The sequence below is a fragment of the Electrophorus electricus genome, chromosome 9 (assembly GCF_041902795.1).
Source record: "Electrophorus electricus isolate QZ-2024a chromosome 9, ASM4190279v1, whole genome shotgun sequence".
Lineage (NCBI taxonomy): Eukaryota > Metazoa > Chordata > Actinopteri > Gymnotiformes > Gymnotidae > Electrophorus > Electrophorus electricus.
In genome coordinates this window covers 20871342-20890627 of record NC_137505.1, presented here as the reverse complement: position 1 = coordinate 20890627, position 19286 = coordinate 20871342, and the positions used below count along the sequence as shown (strand labels likewise).

General features: G+C 51.4%; 1 protein-coding gene across 2 annotated transcripts in view; it reads right to left on the bottom strand.

The window, feature by feature from the left end:
* The window catches only part of klf7b (Kruppel like factor 7b), a 34620-nt gene extending 15663 nt beyond the window's left edge, over positions 1-18957 (bottom strand). Inside the window, exons 1-2 of one of the 2 annotated variants that reach the window (XM_081720537.1) lie at positions 1171-7825; positions 856-936 (exon numbers count right to left, since the gene is read on the bottom strand). In XM_081720537.1, the coding sequence (XP_081576663.1) occupies positions 856-936; positions 1171-1239 (150 nt within the window). In that variant the 5' untranslated portion in view covers positions 1240-7825. Of the gene's footprint in view, positions 1-855; positions 937-1170; positions 7826-18451 lie in introns of those variants that run through there. The other variant, XM_027032646.3, reaches the window with a different exon arrangement.
* Between the last annotated feature and the right edge of the window lie 329 nt (positions 18958-19286).

The following is a 19286-nucleotide window of genomic DNA, read 5'->3' as shown; positions in this document are numbered from 1 at the left end:
GACTGATGGCAGACTGCAGACAGCCCCCAGGCTCTTACTGCCCTGGTGCCTCAGTATTCTATGTGCCAGTTTTTTTCAGTGTGTCTCCACCAGTGGAACCTCTGCACCTGATTTCTTCGAAAAAGGCGGTGGGGGGTGGGGGGTGGGGGTGGGACGTCATGGCGCTCTCGTCCCACATTTACATATGCGTTTCATTATTGTTGTGGTTGCCTGGATACCAGGCGATAGTTAAATCCCTTGTGTTTATCTGCAACAGCAACTCTTACTGCGCGTGAGCCGGGAAGCAGACTGAAAAGCAAGTTCCAGAGAGTTCGCGCTGCTGAAGACTGCGACCTTGAAATGTTCAGACTTGTGATCAAATGCCCTAATATTTGTTAGTCTGCTACGTTTATGCACGTCGGACAGTGCAGTGAACTAGCACATGTGCATATTGCACTTAATACATGAATAAAGGATATCCTAAGTGTAAAATATGAATCAAATGTCCTTCTCCTGGGTGATCTATTGTACCTTTGTAACTCCACCGACTCTTGAGTTTGTCTTTTTTTTTTTTTTTGGTTAACATTATTGAGCACAGAAGACAACAGAGGCTCTGCAGAAAGTCAATACCCACCATGCATTAGTCACCACAGCCAAGAGGCTTACATGCAGCAGGTCTCGTGTTCTCCACAAGGTTTTTATCCCCCCCCCCCCGTACGCAATGCTGTCTGGCTGCCAGACCTGTGAGTGTGTGTGTCTGAGTCGTCAGTTACGTAATGACTAACATGCTTAATATGAAGACGCTGGCCCCAGTTTCAACCATAATGCCTGGAGTACCTGTGTACCCAGTTTAACCTTGGTCAAATATGTACTTACGGTAATTGAACCGCTGGCCCTGTACCAACAGCCTAAGAGGAGGTCTCTTTTTCTTGAGACGCACTTCTTCCGACAGCAGGTCTGACAGAAGTAGAAAGTCAAAATGAAATCTATGAAACATGGACTCTGTTCTGAATCTCATATAGAAACTCTAATTGAATTTCTGGTCAGACCGAACAGATGGTGGTCAAATCTATGAGCAATCAGTCTGCTTGACACATTAATTTACTGTATCAGGTGTATAATCTTTGATAGTCTAAAGCAAATTAAGATAATATTTGCTGTCATTTTCCTGACGTTTCTTTTATAACTTACATTTTTTAATGCCTGATTGCCGTTTGCACCCCACAGGGGCCGAGACGTCGCCGAGAGATGAATCAACATCTCAAGGCTGGGCCGGGCTGGCAGAGTTTCTCCTAAACCCAGTGAACATGACCCTTCTCAGCAGTCTCTGTGAAAGGCGCCCTTGGCTTTGGGTCCAGCACCTTGGTTGACTCGACACACGTATTCCTCCGCATCAGCGTCTCGCCTCGTCCGCGAAGCTAATCGCACACGTAATTCAATTGCGTAATACGATTTGCCGCTTCGCAACAAATTTGTTATTTAATTGCGCCCTTGTCCATCGCTGTGTGCCGTCGTGCTGCCGCCTGCGTGGAATGCGGGGAACGCCGAGCGCCCGTGTTCCCTCCTCTCCAGCTGCTGACGGAAGCCCAGCTCCTCTGGCACACGAGTGGAAACAGACAGCTCTGCCAGAGCTGAACCTGACGGCTCCTGCAGCTGTTTCCATGGCAGCTACACCGCTAGGTTTCAAATTGTGAAACGTTGTTAAGAGACGTCTCGGAATTGGTCTTTGTTTGCGAACTTTTTCCTTTCTCTTTTTTGGCTCTTTGGCACAACCGGAACCCGCGCAGGGTAATGCTAGGATCTGTCACGCCGTTGTACTAAAGCCAAAACTGGGAAATCTTCACATATTCAAACTTAATAACAGTCTTCCCAACCTTCTGCCATTGGCTAAAGCTAAACACACATTCTGCTACTGACCTGACGTCGTCTTTTACTGCAACGGCCACTCTTCCTGTTCTTAAGATCACCTGAAGACCAGAACTGTGGCACATTCACTTAGGAAGCAGTATTTCAGTCACGGATAAAATACACAAGGCGCCGAGCGGTTGTCTTATTCGGTTACGTTATATTGAGTGTCCAGTTACGATTCCTTCAAGGTTATGGATGGGTGCCATCAAACAATCTGTGGTGAAAGAGTAATATCTTTAGAAATCGTCCTCTGTCAAAGCCTTTCAGCCTGAATGGAAGTGAAGAGATGGGGAAACGTTCATTGGACGAAGGTGCAGAAGTTGTGCGTGAGCTGATGCATGCTGACGGCCCCTGACAGGAGATTAGAGCCAGTGTTCAGGTTCACGTTCTAGCCGCGAGAGGTTTATTACGACGCGTGCTCTTCAGAGGCTGGCTGAAGATTGCCACCTAAGGAGATAAAATGTCTCGCCTCGGCTCTAAAACGCAGACGCGTTGGCCGAAAAGACCGTAAACAACACTGGAAGGACTTCATTAAGCCTTATTTCTCTGTAGACACGGCCCATTTCTCCGCGTACGCTCAGTGCCCGTAAGTGTAATGAGAACCGGTGGTCGCCGCGTTTGGCAGTTGGCGGGTGTTATCTGGACCGCACACCCTTGGTGGTAGGGATTACTGCCAATGCGTGCGGTCATGCTAGAACAGACCTAGTGGACTGTTCCGCTTATGACCGAGAGCTCTCACTTCAGGAACTGAGCAAAGAACTGCGTGCCACAGATCTCGACCAGTTGGGTGTTGCCCAGTGCTAACCCCACTCTCACAGCACAGACCGAGTGCAGAGGGAGAGTCGGTGGTTTGATACGAGACTGCTGTCCAACTCGTGGTCAGTGGACAGTCTGTAGAGGAGCGATTACACTCACCGTTTACAGGCCTGCAGCGGCAGAGCCGATGAACCAAGTTAGGAGCTGAAATCTGATTTGACCGATGCTGTAGATTCACTACACCTCAGTCAGTTTAATATCGTCATCCCTGCTTGGGCAGGGTAGGCACCGTTCATCACAACTCTGACGCCTTATAGCTTAAGTAAAAAGACATTGGGTAGTGATGGGTTTTCTAAGGGACACCTTTGTTTATTTGGCAATGCCACTGTAGACTGGTGTCTGCCAACCTCTCCATCTGTATCCAGATACACAAGGAGACTTTAGGGTCGACATTGTGCAGCTGCAGTTAATGAATACGTCCATTTAGAGGAGGAGGAGGCCCGTGTGCCAATCAGCCTTTGGGCGCACTTGTGTGCGGCCACTGACTGCTATTTCTGTGTAGATAACCACTGGTTTGGCTGTCAGAATGATGCCAAATGTGTGCGGCGGAGGTCACGCAGCGGACAAAGCGGTTGTGAGAGACGAGAAAAGTACGACACGCTGTCCCCCTTTGCTTTATCAGCAAATGTTTGCGGAAGAGATGACAGCCCTTGAGCGCGTCTGACACGGGTCGCGCCAACAAACGTGACTTTTGGCTGGCAGAGCAGGGGGAAGGCCACAGATGAGCCGGTCTTGGGGAAAAGGGGACGCGGATTTCCGTGTGTAACAGTGGAGGGCTTGAGAGAGGAATAAATGTCACTGTGTCACACACACACACTAGCTCAAACATTTCAAGGTTTCTTAGGCACCATTCAAACAGGACCACTTTTTGTTTGAGCTTTTGATCAGATTCCACCCTTTCAGCCCGCAGACAGAATTAGCAAAGAAATTAGCGAAGAATTAGCATAATGACCTGCGAATCAAAGCGGCGAGGAAGAAAAACTGTTTATGAAACTGTGATAACCGCTGCAAGTGTGACAGCAGTGGATTATAAATGCAAATACACCAATTCACCATAGCCAGAGTGTCATAAATGCCAGTTCTGTGCTCTAGGGACAGAAGCCATGCAGACAACACAGCAGCGATCCATGTGGGATGGAATGGTGCAGGCACCAGGAGGAGGAGATCTGGCCCGTGGCACAACAGCCAAATGCGGGATTATCCCACCAACACAGACAGTGAGGGAACGGGCCGGGCGGATCGGGGCTGAGCCCCGGTGAATGGATCCCCGTCTTCCTCTAACTGGATTTGGGGATCGAGCCGCTGTTTATCTATGTACAGGTCGGGTAATGGCTGCCCGCCGGCTGGCGGCACCGGGGGGTAATCTAATCAGGACACAGCGATTTACATTAAATCACTCAAGCGGGCTTATTCCCCCCACCACAGGCTGATTGAAAGGGGACACTTTTAAATGGGGTTAACAGCTTGTTATAAGATTGGGGAGACTAAGTAAGGGATACTGGCATGTGTGTGTGAGTGAGTGAGGGTGTGAGAGAGAGAGAGAGGCGGGGGTGGGGCATCCTGTCGTGCCACACAGTAGGCTAATCTTCATTACTCAATGCAAAGAGATTGGCTCTCGGGTGGGGAATACAAGACCGGAAGACAAAAGGGAACAAGAGGGACGAGTGTGGTGAGACAAAGAGACGGCAACAAAGGCAGACCGGGAGGCGGGGCTCTGCCCAGGGGCCCTTTTTGTCTCGCGAGACGCATGGCCCTCGGCGCAGCACAAGAGCTCCCCGTTACACGAGAACTCGCAGGCAAGAGATGCGACCGTAGGACCCGGTACTTTTGGGGGAAGTCGCTTTCCACCACAGCACTGCTTTGAGGTCTGGCTCGGTTCTTTATTCAGGAGAGACATTAGAGCTTGTTTACGTACCAGCCGGGCTTAGGGACAGTGTGCCATTAATGCCAGGAGTCGCAGAGTCGCATCAATGCCGAATAGGAAACACATTATAGAAACATCCACCCGAAACAGAGAGGTGTTGCATCGTCCGTTTCCAGTGATTGCATGTGTAAATGGCTTAGCAAGACATTTCTGTAAAGCTGCAACCTCAGCCGACCTCTCAGCAGACAACTATGCCACACAGGAAGTAGCAAACACTTCCTTTCCCAGAGCTGCCGTTTCTTTTCTTTTTGAACGTTACCGAGTCTCTCCGCTGCATCTGTTTGCCATCCCTCACGCTGAAGGCAGCAGCTCTTCCATTGGTTCTGGGCTTCTGTCCAATGCACACCTCTTTACTTTTGCACTTTCTGCGTTACAAGCGCGAAGCACAGAGAGAGGCTAAAATTACCAAGGCTTGGGGGGAGGGTTGCATTCCCTCATTCGGAGTTATGTCACTGCGATGCGAGCGACTCTCGGTTACCAGAGACACTGGGTCGCTGTGTCCGTCCCCCCCCTCCCGGCTTCCTGCCCTGCAAAGCTCTGGCAGAAGCCCCTGTACCCTGTTCCCTTTACGGGCCCCGCGAGTCAGGGATTTCTGCCTCTTCTTTCCTGCCAAAGTCGAGCACAATGGCCCGTGTGTCGTGAACCCATGGGGACTGCACATCCAGTGCCGAGGCGCTGGGTAGAACTGAGGGAACAGGCCTTACTCAACAGCCACTGAACCAGACTTCTCAGATACCCTTGTCTGGCACTTCTGTGCAGCTCAGAGTTAACCGCAAGAAGGAGAACAATAAAGGCTTTCTGTGTGTCGTGCACTCCCCAGAGATGATCTCACCCGGACTGAAGCGTGAAGCGCTAAAACTGATGCAATCACGCCGGTCATTTGTGTCGCCTTGGGCTAAATATAACTTCGGCTGATCCTCCGTGCCCAACCACAGGATGCGACCAGCCGAGCGAGTGCGGTATGACAGCACCAGCGAGGAGGGCCTAGAAAAGAGGAAGCACATTCCATGCATCTGAGCTTGTTTCCTGTCCCATGTGACTAAAGGACTCTGTGACTCAGTCTGGCCCGGCGAGCAGGAAATGGGACAGGAAATTGCACAGGTAGGATGTAGGGGTCCATGCCCGCAGATATCGCATTCGTGCCTGGACTCGGAACCTGGAAAACAAGGTTACGCAACGCTCCTCAGTCTCCGAGCCCTGGCTGCAATCCGAGAGACATGAATGAACACGCACAAAAAACCCCACCGGCCACATTCCGGGGAAAGGTCACTGTGGATCAGTGTGGCCAAGTAGGGTTGAGACAGGCACAGACAACTACATCACCATGTTCAGTCAGCATGTGACCGGATAAGCTAGTAGTGATTGGACAAAAGCAGTTCACACACACACACACACACACACACACACACACGTTCCAGGCCCGCATTCACCCTGGCCTTTTGAGCCGCCGGGATTTTTCACGCGCGAAGGGCTCCAAAACAAAAACGGAGCGCAGCGATTTCACAAAGCCGCTTAAAAAAAAAAAGATTTAACGAAGTGGTGTGGGCCCCCATTCAGGTGCCCACCTCTGAAAGATACGAGAGGACTGGCAGGGTCTGTTCTGTATGATAACCACACGCCGTGCCGGCCCAACCCGATTTCCCGGCACCAGGTTAGGCAACCCAGTTAATTGCTGTTGCTCGCTTAAGAGCACGTAGATGGCTTTTTCCTCCCCGAGTCTGTCCCCTTTATAATTATCTTGCAGAGTGGTAATTACCAAGCACAGGCCCAGCCTGTGTTTTACGGGACAACAAACTCCTTTGCTCTTTCCTGGGCTCTAGTTCCCCCCCAGTGCTTACGTCAAAGACTAGGTAAACACGGGCACTTTAGGATAAATTGAGCCCTTGAAAGCCGGGCGCAGGGGCTATTTACAAAAAAAAAACCAAAATAAAAGCACCCGACCGCCTGCTGTTAGGAGGCGATTTGGTGAAATATTAGCAAGGCTGTTGTCTGTCATACAGAGTGAGAATTGGGCTACGTAATCATGTTTTGACAGCTAAAAAGAAACGGTGAAGTCAATTTCTCAGATCACCTTCTAAAATTTAGATCTAATCGCGCTGACTAAGCCACTACAACGCATGGATAAAATGTCAGACAGGAATATTGGAGTATGTGTGACCTAGAACTCGCAAAGCCTAAAACCTGTGTGAAGAAACGAACACGCATCACGGACATCTCCTGGGTGCTGCGTGAGGAAGGCCGTGTGCTGATGTCTCAATCTATGCGTGCTTCCTTTTCGTCTGTGGGTATCAGCCTATCTCGTCTGGCAAACAGCAGACACAATGCCCTGCCATTCAGGTAGTCGGCACTGAGAGGGAGCGCCGGTGACTGGGGGGGGGGGCAGAGTAGCCATCACAAAATCACACATAAAACGCTCCTCTGGTAAAAACAAAACAAAACAAGCAAAAAAAAAAACAACCCAACAAAACAGAAGCAATCACTACAATGCAGGATGACAAAGCCATTGTTTTTGGGTGATGCCTGAAGTGTGGGTGAAACGCATGTGCATGGCTGCTTCTGAAACAATGGCGCTTTCACAGCCTACCTGATCCAAACACACACACACACACACAGTTTTTCTCAGAGACTTAGCAACTTGTATTTTTGGTTTTTACCGCGTTCAGTTGGAAATAAAGCGTTGTTTGTCATTTTCCCTCTCCCTCAGCATCCGTCGGTCACGCATCAGTGCGCGCACACAAAGCCACCTACCCAAATCTCTCCGGCAGCCTCTCGATGAAAGCATGACCTCATCCTTCACCCCCCCCGCCCCTCCCCCACCCCAAACACGAGGGCCCCGCCCCCGGTGCTTCGGACTCGCTCCCACGCAGCCTTTTACAGCGATGGCACTTTGAACCCAATTACCAGTGTCCAACATGGCCGCTACGGTGACATAAAAACTGGGGGGACCTAACTGGGACGTGATGAATGCCTTTGCACTCCATTAATTCCTGACTACGACAGCAGCCGTGGAAAGGCAGACCTTTGCCGAGCGCGTGCCGCGGGAGGCGGCCGGCCGTGCGGAACTCCGCTTTGCGCCTGTCCGGTGGTGGTGCGCTCAGCCCGAGCGCCCCACCTGCTGTGGCCCCCGTCAGGGCAGGCTGGTTGGGCAGGTGCACCCTGCTGCTGTCACACCTGTCTGCACCGCGGGGGGGGGGGGGGGGGGGGCGCTTATTCTGTAGTCCTGCTCTACTCCTCAATCTCCCACTCCCCCCGAGCTTCTCCCCAATCCACCACAAGGTCACGGAGGCTCCGGTGACGACATGGTTGCTAGGAAGAATTTTAACCAGAACTAGTCAGAGGCAGTACCTCATCTCTGCCCCTCTTTCTTTCTCTCTCTCTCTTTTTTTTTACACAAGAATGTACAGTGTGGTTGGACAGTGGGAGAGAACCATTTAAGTCCTTTAGTCTTTGTTAGAGCTAGTGATCTCATTCTCAGTACTGAAGAGTGGAGATGAGTCACTGGCACTCTCCACGGAAAATGAAGCTGTTGACCTGTCTGTGAAGAGAAAGAGAGAGAGAGAGAGCGCGAGCATGCTGGAGAAGCAGGCCTTGCTTGAAGCCGAGAGGGAGTACAGCAGGCTCGGTCTTCGTTTTCTCGTTCACACACACACAGACCTGCTAAAACTTTTCTGGACTATGCTTATGACTCACACACATGTGTATGCACACTTAAGCTTACAAACACACACACATGCACGCACGCATGTATACATGCACACACAAACAGCCAGACACGCACTGGCAGTCGCACACCGGCAGCCCCCATTCCGACAAAGCCTGCCCATTCCCTCAGGTATTCCCGGCAACGCTGCCGATTAAAATAGCGGGCGACCCACATAGCTCGGCAACGGCTCATCCTCCCTTTCGAAGGAGACAGACTCCGCGCGCCTCCGCTGCTACCTTCCAGATCATAATTACCTTTTTGTCCCGTTTCTAAAGCCATTCCACCAGATGGTCCGAGCACCGGCACACGTCTCCTGGATAGGCGGAGTGCAGCGCTAAAAAGGAGCTCGCTAACACGTCACCAGACGCTCTTGCAAATGAATCCCAAATCGGTGTGCGTGAGCCGTACGAGGAGCTGGGTGGGCGCCTCCCGCCCCCCGAAAAACGAGCCGTGGCACGGCTTGCGCGCGGCAGAGGGGAGCGGCTGAGCGTCTCGACGAGCGGGACAGATTCCCAAGGTCGACGAGACGCCGTGCGCGACCCACTTAACGGCGCCGTACGCAAAACCCTGACGGCTGAGCGGAACACACTCGCGTGGTCGCCTTCTCCTCACCCTCCCCCCCCACCTGACAGCGGGGCGGTGACAACCACCCTGCACTCTGGTGACTGTCTTGGGAGCTTCTATCAGGGTTAGGCCCTGTAGCTCCAAAACTCCAGCATTCAGCTCCCGTTACTGCCTAAATGTCTCCCGTGACCCCTTTTTTTTTTTTTTTTTTTTTTTTAACATTTTTAAAGGAATCTTTAATTTGTTAAGTGGAAAAGAAACTAAAGGACTTTTCATCAATTTTTATGGTTTAGGTTGAACACGGTTCTTCCCTTCTGCACGCTGCGTGTCTGTTATGAATGGCCCATCTGTGGGACGTTAATGTCGAGGAGGAAGAATCTTCTGGCAGGCGCCCGCTCTTTAATCCGGATATGAGGTCACGGCGGAGAACGCGGAGCACCTCGTTTGTCTTTTTTTTTTTTTTTTTTTTTTTTCGCTGGAAAAGTGGATCATGCCAGCAGAGGGGAACAGGTGGGGTGCACAGCGGAGCGGCACGTCGCCTGGCGCACCCACGGCCTGAGCTATATCGGGCATACAGTATGCCACCTGCCGCAACCCACAACACGATAAGCAAGGGAGCACTTCAAATAAAGAGCATACGCACGCACGCGTACACACACACACACACACACACACACACAAAAAGTGGCACCCACGCCTGGCATCGTGGCCATTGCCAGAGGCTGTAACCACGGCGATGGTGAAACGCAGGGCTGCTGGGATGATAAATGGGGCGGAGCTTGGCAGCTGTCCATGTTGCGGGGTGAAACAGAGACAGAATCTGTGGGGGGACCAGATTGTGAGTGTGTGTATGTAAAGGGGGGGGGGGGGGGGCGCCTCTGTAGCCTCAGCATTAATAAAGCTTCAGTTTCCTGTGCAGGACTGGGTAGTAGAACGCAACGATTCACCGCTGAACGCCACGAACAGAACCTGGGAGTGTGCGCTCGGACGGGGAAGTCCCGCCTCTAGACCCGTGCTCACGGCTGCGTCTCTGCTGCACAGGTATAAAAAGCTGCTCGTGTAGGACGTTCTCAGCTCATTAGGGCAGCGTAGCGCCCTGCTAGGGATGCCTGGTGCCAAGGGGGCAGCTGCCCTTTTTATTTTCTCTCTAGCCCTTCAGTGGACAGGGCTGTTAGGCTGGCCACTCTGCAAGGGGCGAAGCGGGAGGGGGGGGGATAGAAAAGCAGAAATGAGCAAGCCAAGCGCAACCCAGCTCCAACACAATGGGAGTCTGGAAAACAGCCAGATCAACAGCTAGTGGAGACATAGACACAGAGCATATGCAAACACACACACACACACACACACACACGCACAAGCAAAACCTCAACCACTGCAGCTCTTCAAACCTGGGGAAATGCCACCATTATTTTGTTATGTCTTACCACTGTCTTAAATCTAATGTTCCAGGCTGAGGACATTTCTCCATGTTACCCCCCCCAAAAAAATCCAGGATGAGAACATTTCCCTCATGTCACCCCCCCCCCACACACACTCCAGGATAAGAACATTTCCCTCATGTCCCACCCCCCGCCCACACACACACACACACACACACACACACACACACACACACACACACACTCAAACTCCAGCATGAGAACATTTCCCCACTGCACAAAATCAACAAACAGGCTGCAGGCCCCACTCACAGCATTCATGTTTGGTTGGCCTTACGTTTGGTCTCTCTTTCATGGTCTATATCAGGACACAGGAGGCACCCAAAGGCACGTTCCTCCTCCATGGAAAAGTACCTGTTGTCCCTCGAGTGTGTTTGTGTGCGTATGTGCGCGTGTGTGCGAGCACGCGGGCCGTAGCCGTAGTGCATCTGCTGCCGATGCACTGTACTTCACTGCTACCAAAACAAACAGATGAGCTCACTGCTCCTGCCTGGTGGCCAAACAGGCGTTTAGTGATCGAGACCAGAGCTGTCTTACACACACACACACACACACACACACACACACACACATTCACAAAGGCCTTCAGGCTTTGTTTTCATGGTCTGATGTCGGTGGTCATAATTCATCTGTGCATTTCTCTTTACGCAACTCATGTTTTTTTCCCTCCCTCTCTGGAAGGTCCCTCTCACAGGAGCGCTCACCGCAAAACTCCTTTCAGACGCGATTTTTGCCAAACAAAAGCACGGTGTCGCCTCCGAAACAGAGCCGCGGGACGAGCGCTTTGCCTGCAGCACCGTCGTCTGCGAGCTGGCCGACGAGCCCTCCTCGCCCCCGGCCGTTGAGAATGTGAGAACAACCTCTGCTTGGCCCTCCGCGCACTTGTGTCTGGAATGCAGACAGGAGCTGGAAGAGAGGAGGGAATTTCCAGCAGGTTAAACCGGGAGCGAAACGAGGCAAGCAGTGTGGGAGGCACCCGACTCACCCCCCCCAGCCTCCGACGCAGTTGAATAAACATAAGCTCTTTCCTCCATGCTGAGGTGCCCTTCACTTCTTCACATGACTCCTCTCTCTCTCTCTCTGTCTGTCTCCCTCTCTCTTTCACTGTTTTGACAGTCTGCAGTGCTACTTATAGGTGGTTAGGAATGCCAAGAATATCATTATCTATTATTCACCAGCTGCACTCTCCTGGTCTGTGTTAAACACACTGGGGCTGGGATACAGAGAGACATGGAAGAGCAGAGATTGTGTCGGAGGGAAATGCCGTTTAAAATGCAAAGCGCTTCACTAAAATGTCTGGAAAGCTTCTGCTCCTGTGTGAATTTTGCTATCATTAAAAGAGAAGCAAAAGAGGCAAAAATATGCCATCACACTGTCAGTCGGTCGGAGTGTACTTGTGTGTGTACGTTTGTGCGAGCGAGCGAGAGAGAGAGAGAGAGAGAAACAATGTGTGTGGGCACTTGTACTGAGGGAAAAATGGCTGGTTCCTACCAGGCTGTTAATCAAGCTCTTGAGAGGCTAAGCTGCCTCTCCACGGGCTGAGAGGACGTCGGGCCTCATGCATAAAGATGCATTCTGCATTCTCATCTTTCTCTGTCTATTTCTCCCTATCCCACCCCACCCCACCCCTTTACTGCTCCTAACAGACACTTGAGAAGAGGGCAGACAAATGATCCTGCCACCCACCCCCACAACCCCACCATTAACTGCCCTTCTCCACCGCAGTCCCTTGAAAAAGCTCCCGAAATTCCTCGATAACAAGCCGTGTCCGTTAGCGCTCGGACGGGCAAGACCAGAATGGGCGACCGGTGCCCTCCAGCAGAGGACCGAATGACTGGAGTCAGGACGATGAATGTCAGTGATCGTCTAACCGCTGGGGGAGTCTGACCCCTCGGCCCTCGTATTCGCCGGGAGGCGTCTCCCGCGCAGGTGAGCGAATTCCTGCGTGTTGCACACATCTGACTCGTCTCGATCACTAAACCGTCACGTAGAAGCAAGGCCCTGCGCCAACCGGCCAACGGCGCGGACCGGGCACGCGTGTCTCTCCTAGGAGTGATGTTCACCGCACACACTCTGCTTTAGCTCTTCTGGTCTCTTTTATTGTTCCGGCTGTACCCGCTCCAGCCAGGACAAACGTCCGTGCTGCCTCCGGACGGATTTATCTGCGATTCCTCTAGTGAGCAACAGTCGTGCGATAGGAATGATTTTCCTGACCGGTGTAGCAATGCGAAACTGTTGACGTTATCCGACTGAAGCCATGATTCAAATCCTGGCGTGCGCAGTAGCGGCTAGCGTTTATATGGTAATGTTTTGCCTTCTAACACACCGGTAGGTTCTGGGGTACGATGCTTTTTCTTGCAAATGCTCGACACAGAGGAACCCAGTCACTGCGATTATGCATTTATTTTAAATGATCATCGCTCAAGACAATCGGTGTAAAACCTGCATTTGACTTTAAATGGTGTTAAACGGTCACATTCTGTTACAGAGTCCCTCGAAATACACTGTCCGGGGCCAATTCCTTTACCAGTATGCAAAAAACCTCCTAATGGTTGTTTTGTGTCCGTTCTACGTTAGAAATGCCAATTATCCTTTCAGTTTCTCATTTCACCAAACCTCACTGCATGGACACCTACACGCTGCCAATTTGACGCCTACTTTGATCTACTGCTAGCAGACTGAATAAATTATAGAGCAATTGCCAAATTTCATGGCAACAGATATTTGGTAAACAGCTTTCAATCAGTTCTTGCAATAGCTGAGGTCTCAGTGTCCGCTTCCAACGCACACAATATCGTGGAAGCAATTTCACACTGCTGGAATAACAGTTCGAAGGACCAAATTATAACTCAGAGCAATATATGCTGATGTTCCCGACTGAATGGATTTCCTCAGCTAATTCAATCTGAAGTTGCTCATTCTTTTGGTGCAGCTGGTTATTTACAGAGATTTATTTATTTATTTATTTTTGCAAGTTTGAGTTAAAGTCAACACACACACACACACACACACACACACACTTGTGTAAGGAATAGTGTGTGTAAGCAGTGCTCTTGTTCGAAAACAACATGCCCAAGTGCAAGTAAAAGCCCCCCCTCCCCGCCCCGCCCCCACTTCAAGAGACCTGGTTCCGCCCTGCACATAAAAGGCCCTGCTGTCTAATTACTGTCAGCTGGCTAGAGGCTGACTGATCTACTCTGGTAAGATCTCAGAGAGAGAGAGCGAGAGAGAGAGAGAGAGAGAGAGTGTCCCAGCCTAGCATCAGCTGGGACTGTACTGTACCCTCTACTGTACCGAGTATTTGAAACCTGACTCGTAATAAGAAGCGAGGCGGGGGGTGTAAATGCCCGTGTGCGTTTTGTAATCCCAGCCTGTGACTCACTGAAGAGAAGCCAGGCTCCGCCCTGCCTGTGCTGCTGGTGTCCTGTCTGCTCAGTGGCGCTCGCAGCATACAGGAAGTGCTCGGCACACACGGTGGCTCAGCTTTATGATGTCATGCCGATAAATCCCGACGGGTGACTCAACACTGTCTGACTCCTGGATTCCTGGTAGGCCGTTTAAACCGATACCAGACAAGCCGATACAAGAGAGACGACGTGGGACCAATTAAAACTGCTGAGCTCACAAATCAGAATCTGACAAGAAATGTTTCTCTGGCTCGACGTGTGTAGTTTCTTTTCCGTGTGTTTACAGAGAGGCCATATATTACCGCAGTAAAGAAGACACACACCACAGTCCCCTGATACTGAAACACACGGAATAGTGTGATGGCAGTGTTGGTCCTTGAAAGATCTACTGCATTTGTAGGACCAAGAAACCAGATGACAGCAGAAAGATTTTCTGATTAAAAACACACAATAAAAAACAAAAACAAAACAGAAGCAAGTGGATTTTAAGAGAACTCAGAAATAAACTAGCTCTCACAAAGCTAGAAAACGATGATCCTCCACTGCACTGCTTATGATCCATGTCCTCCAGGGCATCTGAGGTCAGGAGGTCAGCGGGCGCCCAGGCCTGTCTGCTCACGGCAATACAGTGGCTGTCTTTGTGATGAAAGCTCGGACACGTGCGAGCTGTCACACTCCCCTATATGCCGAGGTGTGGAGGCGCGCAGGACATTAGAGCCGTCTTCTGTCCCCGGCAAAGGCCGGATTGCTCCCAGACCCTGCAGCTCAGCAGCACGCCAGCTCCGCCTGTCTGGAATCCTGGAGCTTCTCCAGCGGCGGAGTGGGCCGGCGGCCAGCCGAGAGACGGGGCTCCAAGCGCTCCCCACGCCCCCCGCGGCTGCTCCGTGAGAAACCAGCTGCTCTCCTCCGAGGGTTGCGCAACGCAGCGCTCCGTCGGCGGGCAAGCGGAGCGCCTTAATCTGGAGCGAGCCCGACGGGGCTGGCGGGGGTGTGTGGTAAAGCTAGGGCTGGAATTCTAAAGCGAGCTGCTGCCTGGGCCTTGGGAAGGGATGGGCTGGGAGCGGCTGGGAGCGGCTGTCCGGGCGGTGGGATGCTCTGGGGGCTTCAGAAACAGAAGATGTAGCTGAACTCCATCAGAATCCATTTTTAATGGCATCAGGCACTCTTGCACACCCCCCCCCCCCCACCCCCCGCTGCCGTTCTGAAAGTTACTGGGCTGTGAAATGTGAAAAACTGCGGTGCGGCATATGCATGCAGGGCGATTCATTATCTTGTCAAACGCTGCTACTCTGGGACAGGCGACGCTCCCCAGATGAGAGCAGGCACAGCTTTTACCTCAGCCGGCTTCCTGTGGCCCAGCTCCGGGTGGCCGGGGGCGGGGGCGTCACCTGACCCGCCGCCCGCTCACTGCCACATGGAGCTCAGTTCTGTGGGCCGGATCACGTCCCAGCATGGCACGCCTGTGAAAGGTGTTAATGGAACAGGAGGTCAAAACACAGGAGCCGACAGGTTTCCGGGCTGTCGGCACACTTTCGCCGGGAGTTTTGGGAGAAACGACTCTCCTGGCGTCTGTGCCACGGGGGTCTTGAGGTGGGCCTTTCAACAAGGCTTTGCCCCCAAGCTTAAAAACAATGCCCTCTGAAGCAAAACGCAGACGAAGAGGACTCAATAAATCTCTGGCTGTTCCATAACAGATACTTTCTAAACCAAAACAGTGAATACAAACAAGAAGGCAAATTTGAGAGACAGGCCTGCCAGGTGTGGCGAACAGACACAGAATGATCCATTTTCATGGCAGCCACTGGAAAAAAAATTTAAATTGTTGGTCCCCTGAAGAAGACGACCAAGCAGTCGTGCAGGTGGTGCCCTGGAACATAGGGGTACAGAAGAATGGACATTACCAAACACTCCTCCCTCACCCTCACACACAACACACACACACACTCAATCAGTCTCTCAGGTGATCCACACTAATTGGCCCGGCTGCCTCGTTTGCTCCTAATGGTGTTGTTTACCGCCGCATACCAATTCCCTTGGGTTCTCCACCTGCTCCGACCGCCTCCAGTGTGGAGCCCACAGAATCTCTGCGGGTACTGCTGCTATGGGAGGTGAGCAAAGGACAACACAACCGGCCACCCCCGCACAAACAGCCACTCTTTGAACCAACCTTCCTCACGGGTCACCGCCGAAACAGCATCGCACCCAGCATCTTCGGTAAAAAAACAAACAAGCGCCACCGGTGTCCCGCATTTATGCTCGACACTGCTTTTCACGAGCTCCTCACTCTCTTCTCTACCATCCCGCTGACAGAGAGAGATGGTGTCTTTGTTCTGGGAAGCAGCGAGGACGATGGGGGGGGGGATTTGGTGGTGGTGGTGAACTCCCACCGCCCGTGCGCTCCACGTCCCGCTCCATCGAGAGGAGGGACTCACTTCACCCGTATCACGTCCATTACGGTCTGATTCATGCCCCGTTCACCTGTGCCTCCATCCGTCTTGTCCCCCAGGCGGATCTGGGGCTACACCATCAAACCGTCACTGCCAGTAAAAGCATCAGATGTAGACGGCGCAGCCTCTTTTATTCACCTGTCCTCCCGTCCAAGGCCTGACCCCCCCCCCCACCGCTGTCGCACCATTAAACTGGACTTTTTAAGCCACGCCTCCGCACCGCCCCTCTTCCCAGCAGGCCCCCGTCGGAGGAAACGTGACAACAGAGGCCAAAGCATCCATGAAACACATTCCTCAGTGCGGTTTAACGTGGCAGTTTGCAACAAACTCAGTCTCCTCGCTCTGCTTCTCTGAACTCTGGCAGCGTATAGCAGCAGGCATAGTGGACAAGCTTTAGCCATCTTATTAAACAAAACATGAGAAAGTACTATTTATCTCTCTCTCTCTCTCTCTCTCTCTCTCTCTCACACACACACACACACACACACACAAAATCAGTGGCCTGATGTTCAAATGGATGCAACACAGCAGGCAAAAACTGAGCCCGTATGTGCTTGAACAGTTAATTGACTTCAAAACACACACACACACACACCCCAAAAGCCACTGTCTAATTAAACCATCTATTGTTTGATGCATCAAAGCTGTGAGGTGACCAGGATCAGTGTGGGGGCCCGGACTGGAAATGTGCTTGGCTAATTACTGTGGAAAAGGTCCGCACGAATCCTCCCAGACCACAACTGTCCTTTAACTCGTGCCAAAACGCGTCGGGCTGCGCTGTGTAGTCGGGACGAGGACCGGGGAGTGCGCGTGTAGGTTTAGGTGGAAATCCTAGAACTGTTCACATTCACACTCTAGCGATAAATAAGCACGCGCTGCATTTTGCCCGCAGTTGAGCACATGGAATGGCAATGAGCTCGTGCCAGCCCGGTGCGTGCGCGCGCAGGAGCGTATCTCCATACCCACTCTTCCATGTTCAGCGTTAACCCAACCATGAATTTAAATAATAGAAGTGCAGCACACACACTCTCTCTCTCTCTCTAATGTATATATATATATATATATATATATATATATATATATATATATATATATATATATATATATATATATAGAGAGAGAGAGAGAGATATATTATATATATATAGAGAGAGAGATATTATATATATATATATATAGAGAGAGAGAGAGAGAGAGAGCGAGAGAGAGAGATATTATATATATATATATATATATATATATATATATATATATAGAGAGAGGGAGATATTATATATATATATATATAGAGAGAGAGAGAGATATTATATATAGAGAGAGAGATATTATATAGAGAGAGAGCGAGAGAGAGAGAGAGCGAGAGAGAGATAAGTACGCAGACGTATGCCTTGAACTTAATTAATATGGCAAACAACCGCAAATGCGACGAACACAATGACAAGAATTTGATCAAATATGATTTTTAGTGGCCCAGACATGATGATGCACATTGGTGGGTCTGTCGGAGCTGCTCCCTCGGCCATGTGCGTGCCACTGTGCTTACATTGCCCGACAGGCTCGCTATGTGAATGAACGGCCGACACGTCAATACCGATGTGGCGCTCCGCCGCGCCGTGCCACGCAACTTTCGCTACTTATTTGATATATATTATCTATTCTGCACCCACAGCAGCTTCCATTCGACTAGTGCCACCTCGCGCGCATCCTCGAGGTGGAGAGATAACATTCACTCCAACTGAGAGCTGCGCCTGATACCGCTGGGCTGAAATCAGCAAGTAACAACAGCTGCGGAAACAATATTTAATGCCATGTCTGCTTCTTAGGGGCTATCTACGGACTATATTACAATCCATAAGCAACACACACACACACACACACACACACACACACACACACACACACACACACACACCATCAGTCTAGTCTAAAAACTAGGGTAAGGCGCAAAGATTAGCCTTCTTTCAAGCTTCCTGGAAATGCAAGGTGCACGAGTGAAAGAGCTGAAACGTTATGTGCCGACAACACTGCTATAATTTTAAAAAAGCCCCGCGAGCGTCGACCCAGCCTGAGACCCAGAGACGCGCGCTGTATTTTGGAAACAGAAAGCCGCGTGGCGCTCGGGTCCTTGAGCGCTCGTTACCAACAAATGCCTGCTTGTAGCCAGTTCCGGCATGGAAGTTAAGTTCAGACTAAAAAAAGAAGAGCAAGTGCGAGCGTCCAAGCGTTTGTTTTATACGACTACCACGCGAACGCAGCGCGCTCACCTGCTGCCAGTTCTCCTCCAGCGATGGCATCGCGGAGAAGTAGCCCGTGTCGTGCACGAGCTGAAGTTCCTGAAAGATACTGTAATTCGCCAACACGTCCATTTTGATGCTCGCAAGAAAACAAGTCGCTGTGCTCCTCAGGAAACCCAAAAAAGGAGCTCCCACTGTTAGAAAAGCACGAGAACCCCACCAACTCTTCCGATCCGTGACTGGCGCGCTCCGGGAAGTGTTTGCGCAGAGAGAAGACAAATATTCAGAGCGGAGCGACGTGCAAAAAAAGAAAGAAAATGTCGTCGTTTGTTTTTGCAAAATATTTTGTCACTTAATTGCAATCCCCGTTGTCCGCTGCGCGCTCTCAGGTCCTCAGCCCGGGAGTGGGGTGCATGCGCGGGGACGAGACACGCGCCGCCAGATTGCTGTGTTTGCTCTAGAAATCCAGGTAGCCTTTCTCGTGACCGCCGCGCTCCAGCAGGGCAACTTGCATGGGCTAGCTGTGTAGTGAGCAGAGGAAGCCCAGGCTCGCGGGGGGGGAGTGGCCTGCTGTCAATCAATTCCGTGCGTGACCATGTAAGGTAAATAGGGTTGATGATCTCACCGGCGTCCAATTAAGGCGGCGCTAAAATGGGTGAAAAAGGAGGAGCCAGAGTGAGTAGCCGAGCGCGATTGGCTGGCGGCGGCTGTCAATCAGGCCGTACATGGCAGTGAAAGGTGAGCTATTTTTAGAGAGCTATATAACAGCTTCTGCGTGCTGGGTTCGGACACAGGCGGAGAGAGCGCGAGGGAGACGCGAGAGGAGTTGCTGGATGATCAAAACCACGTGGTCACGTCGCGTACT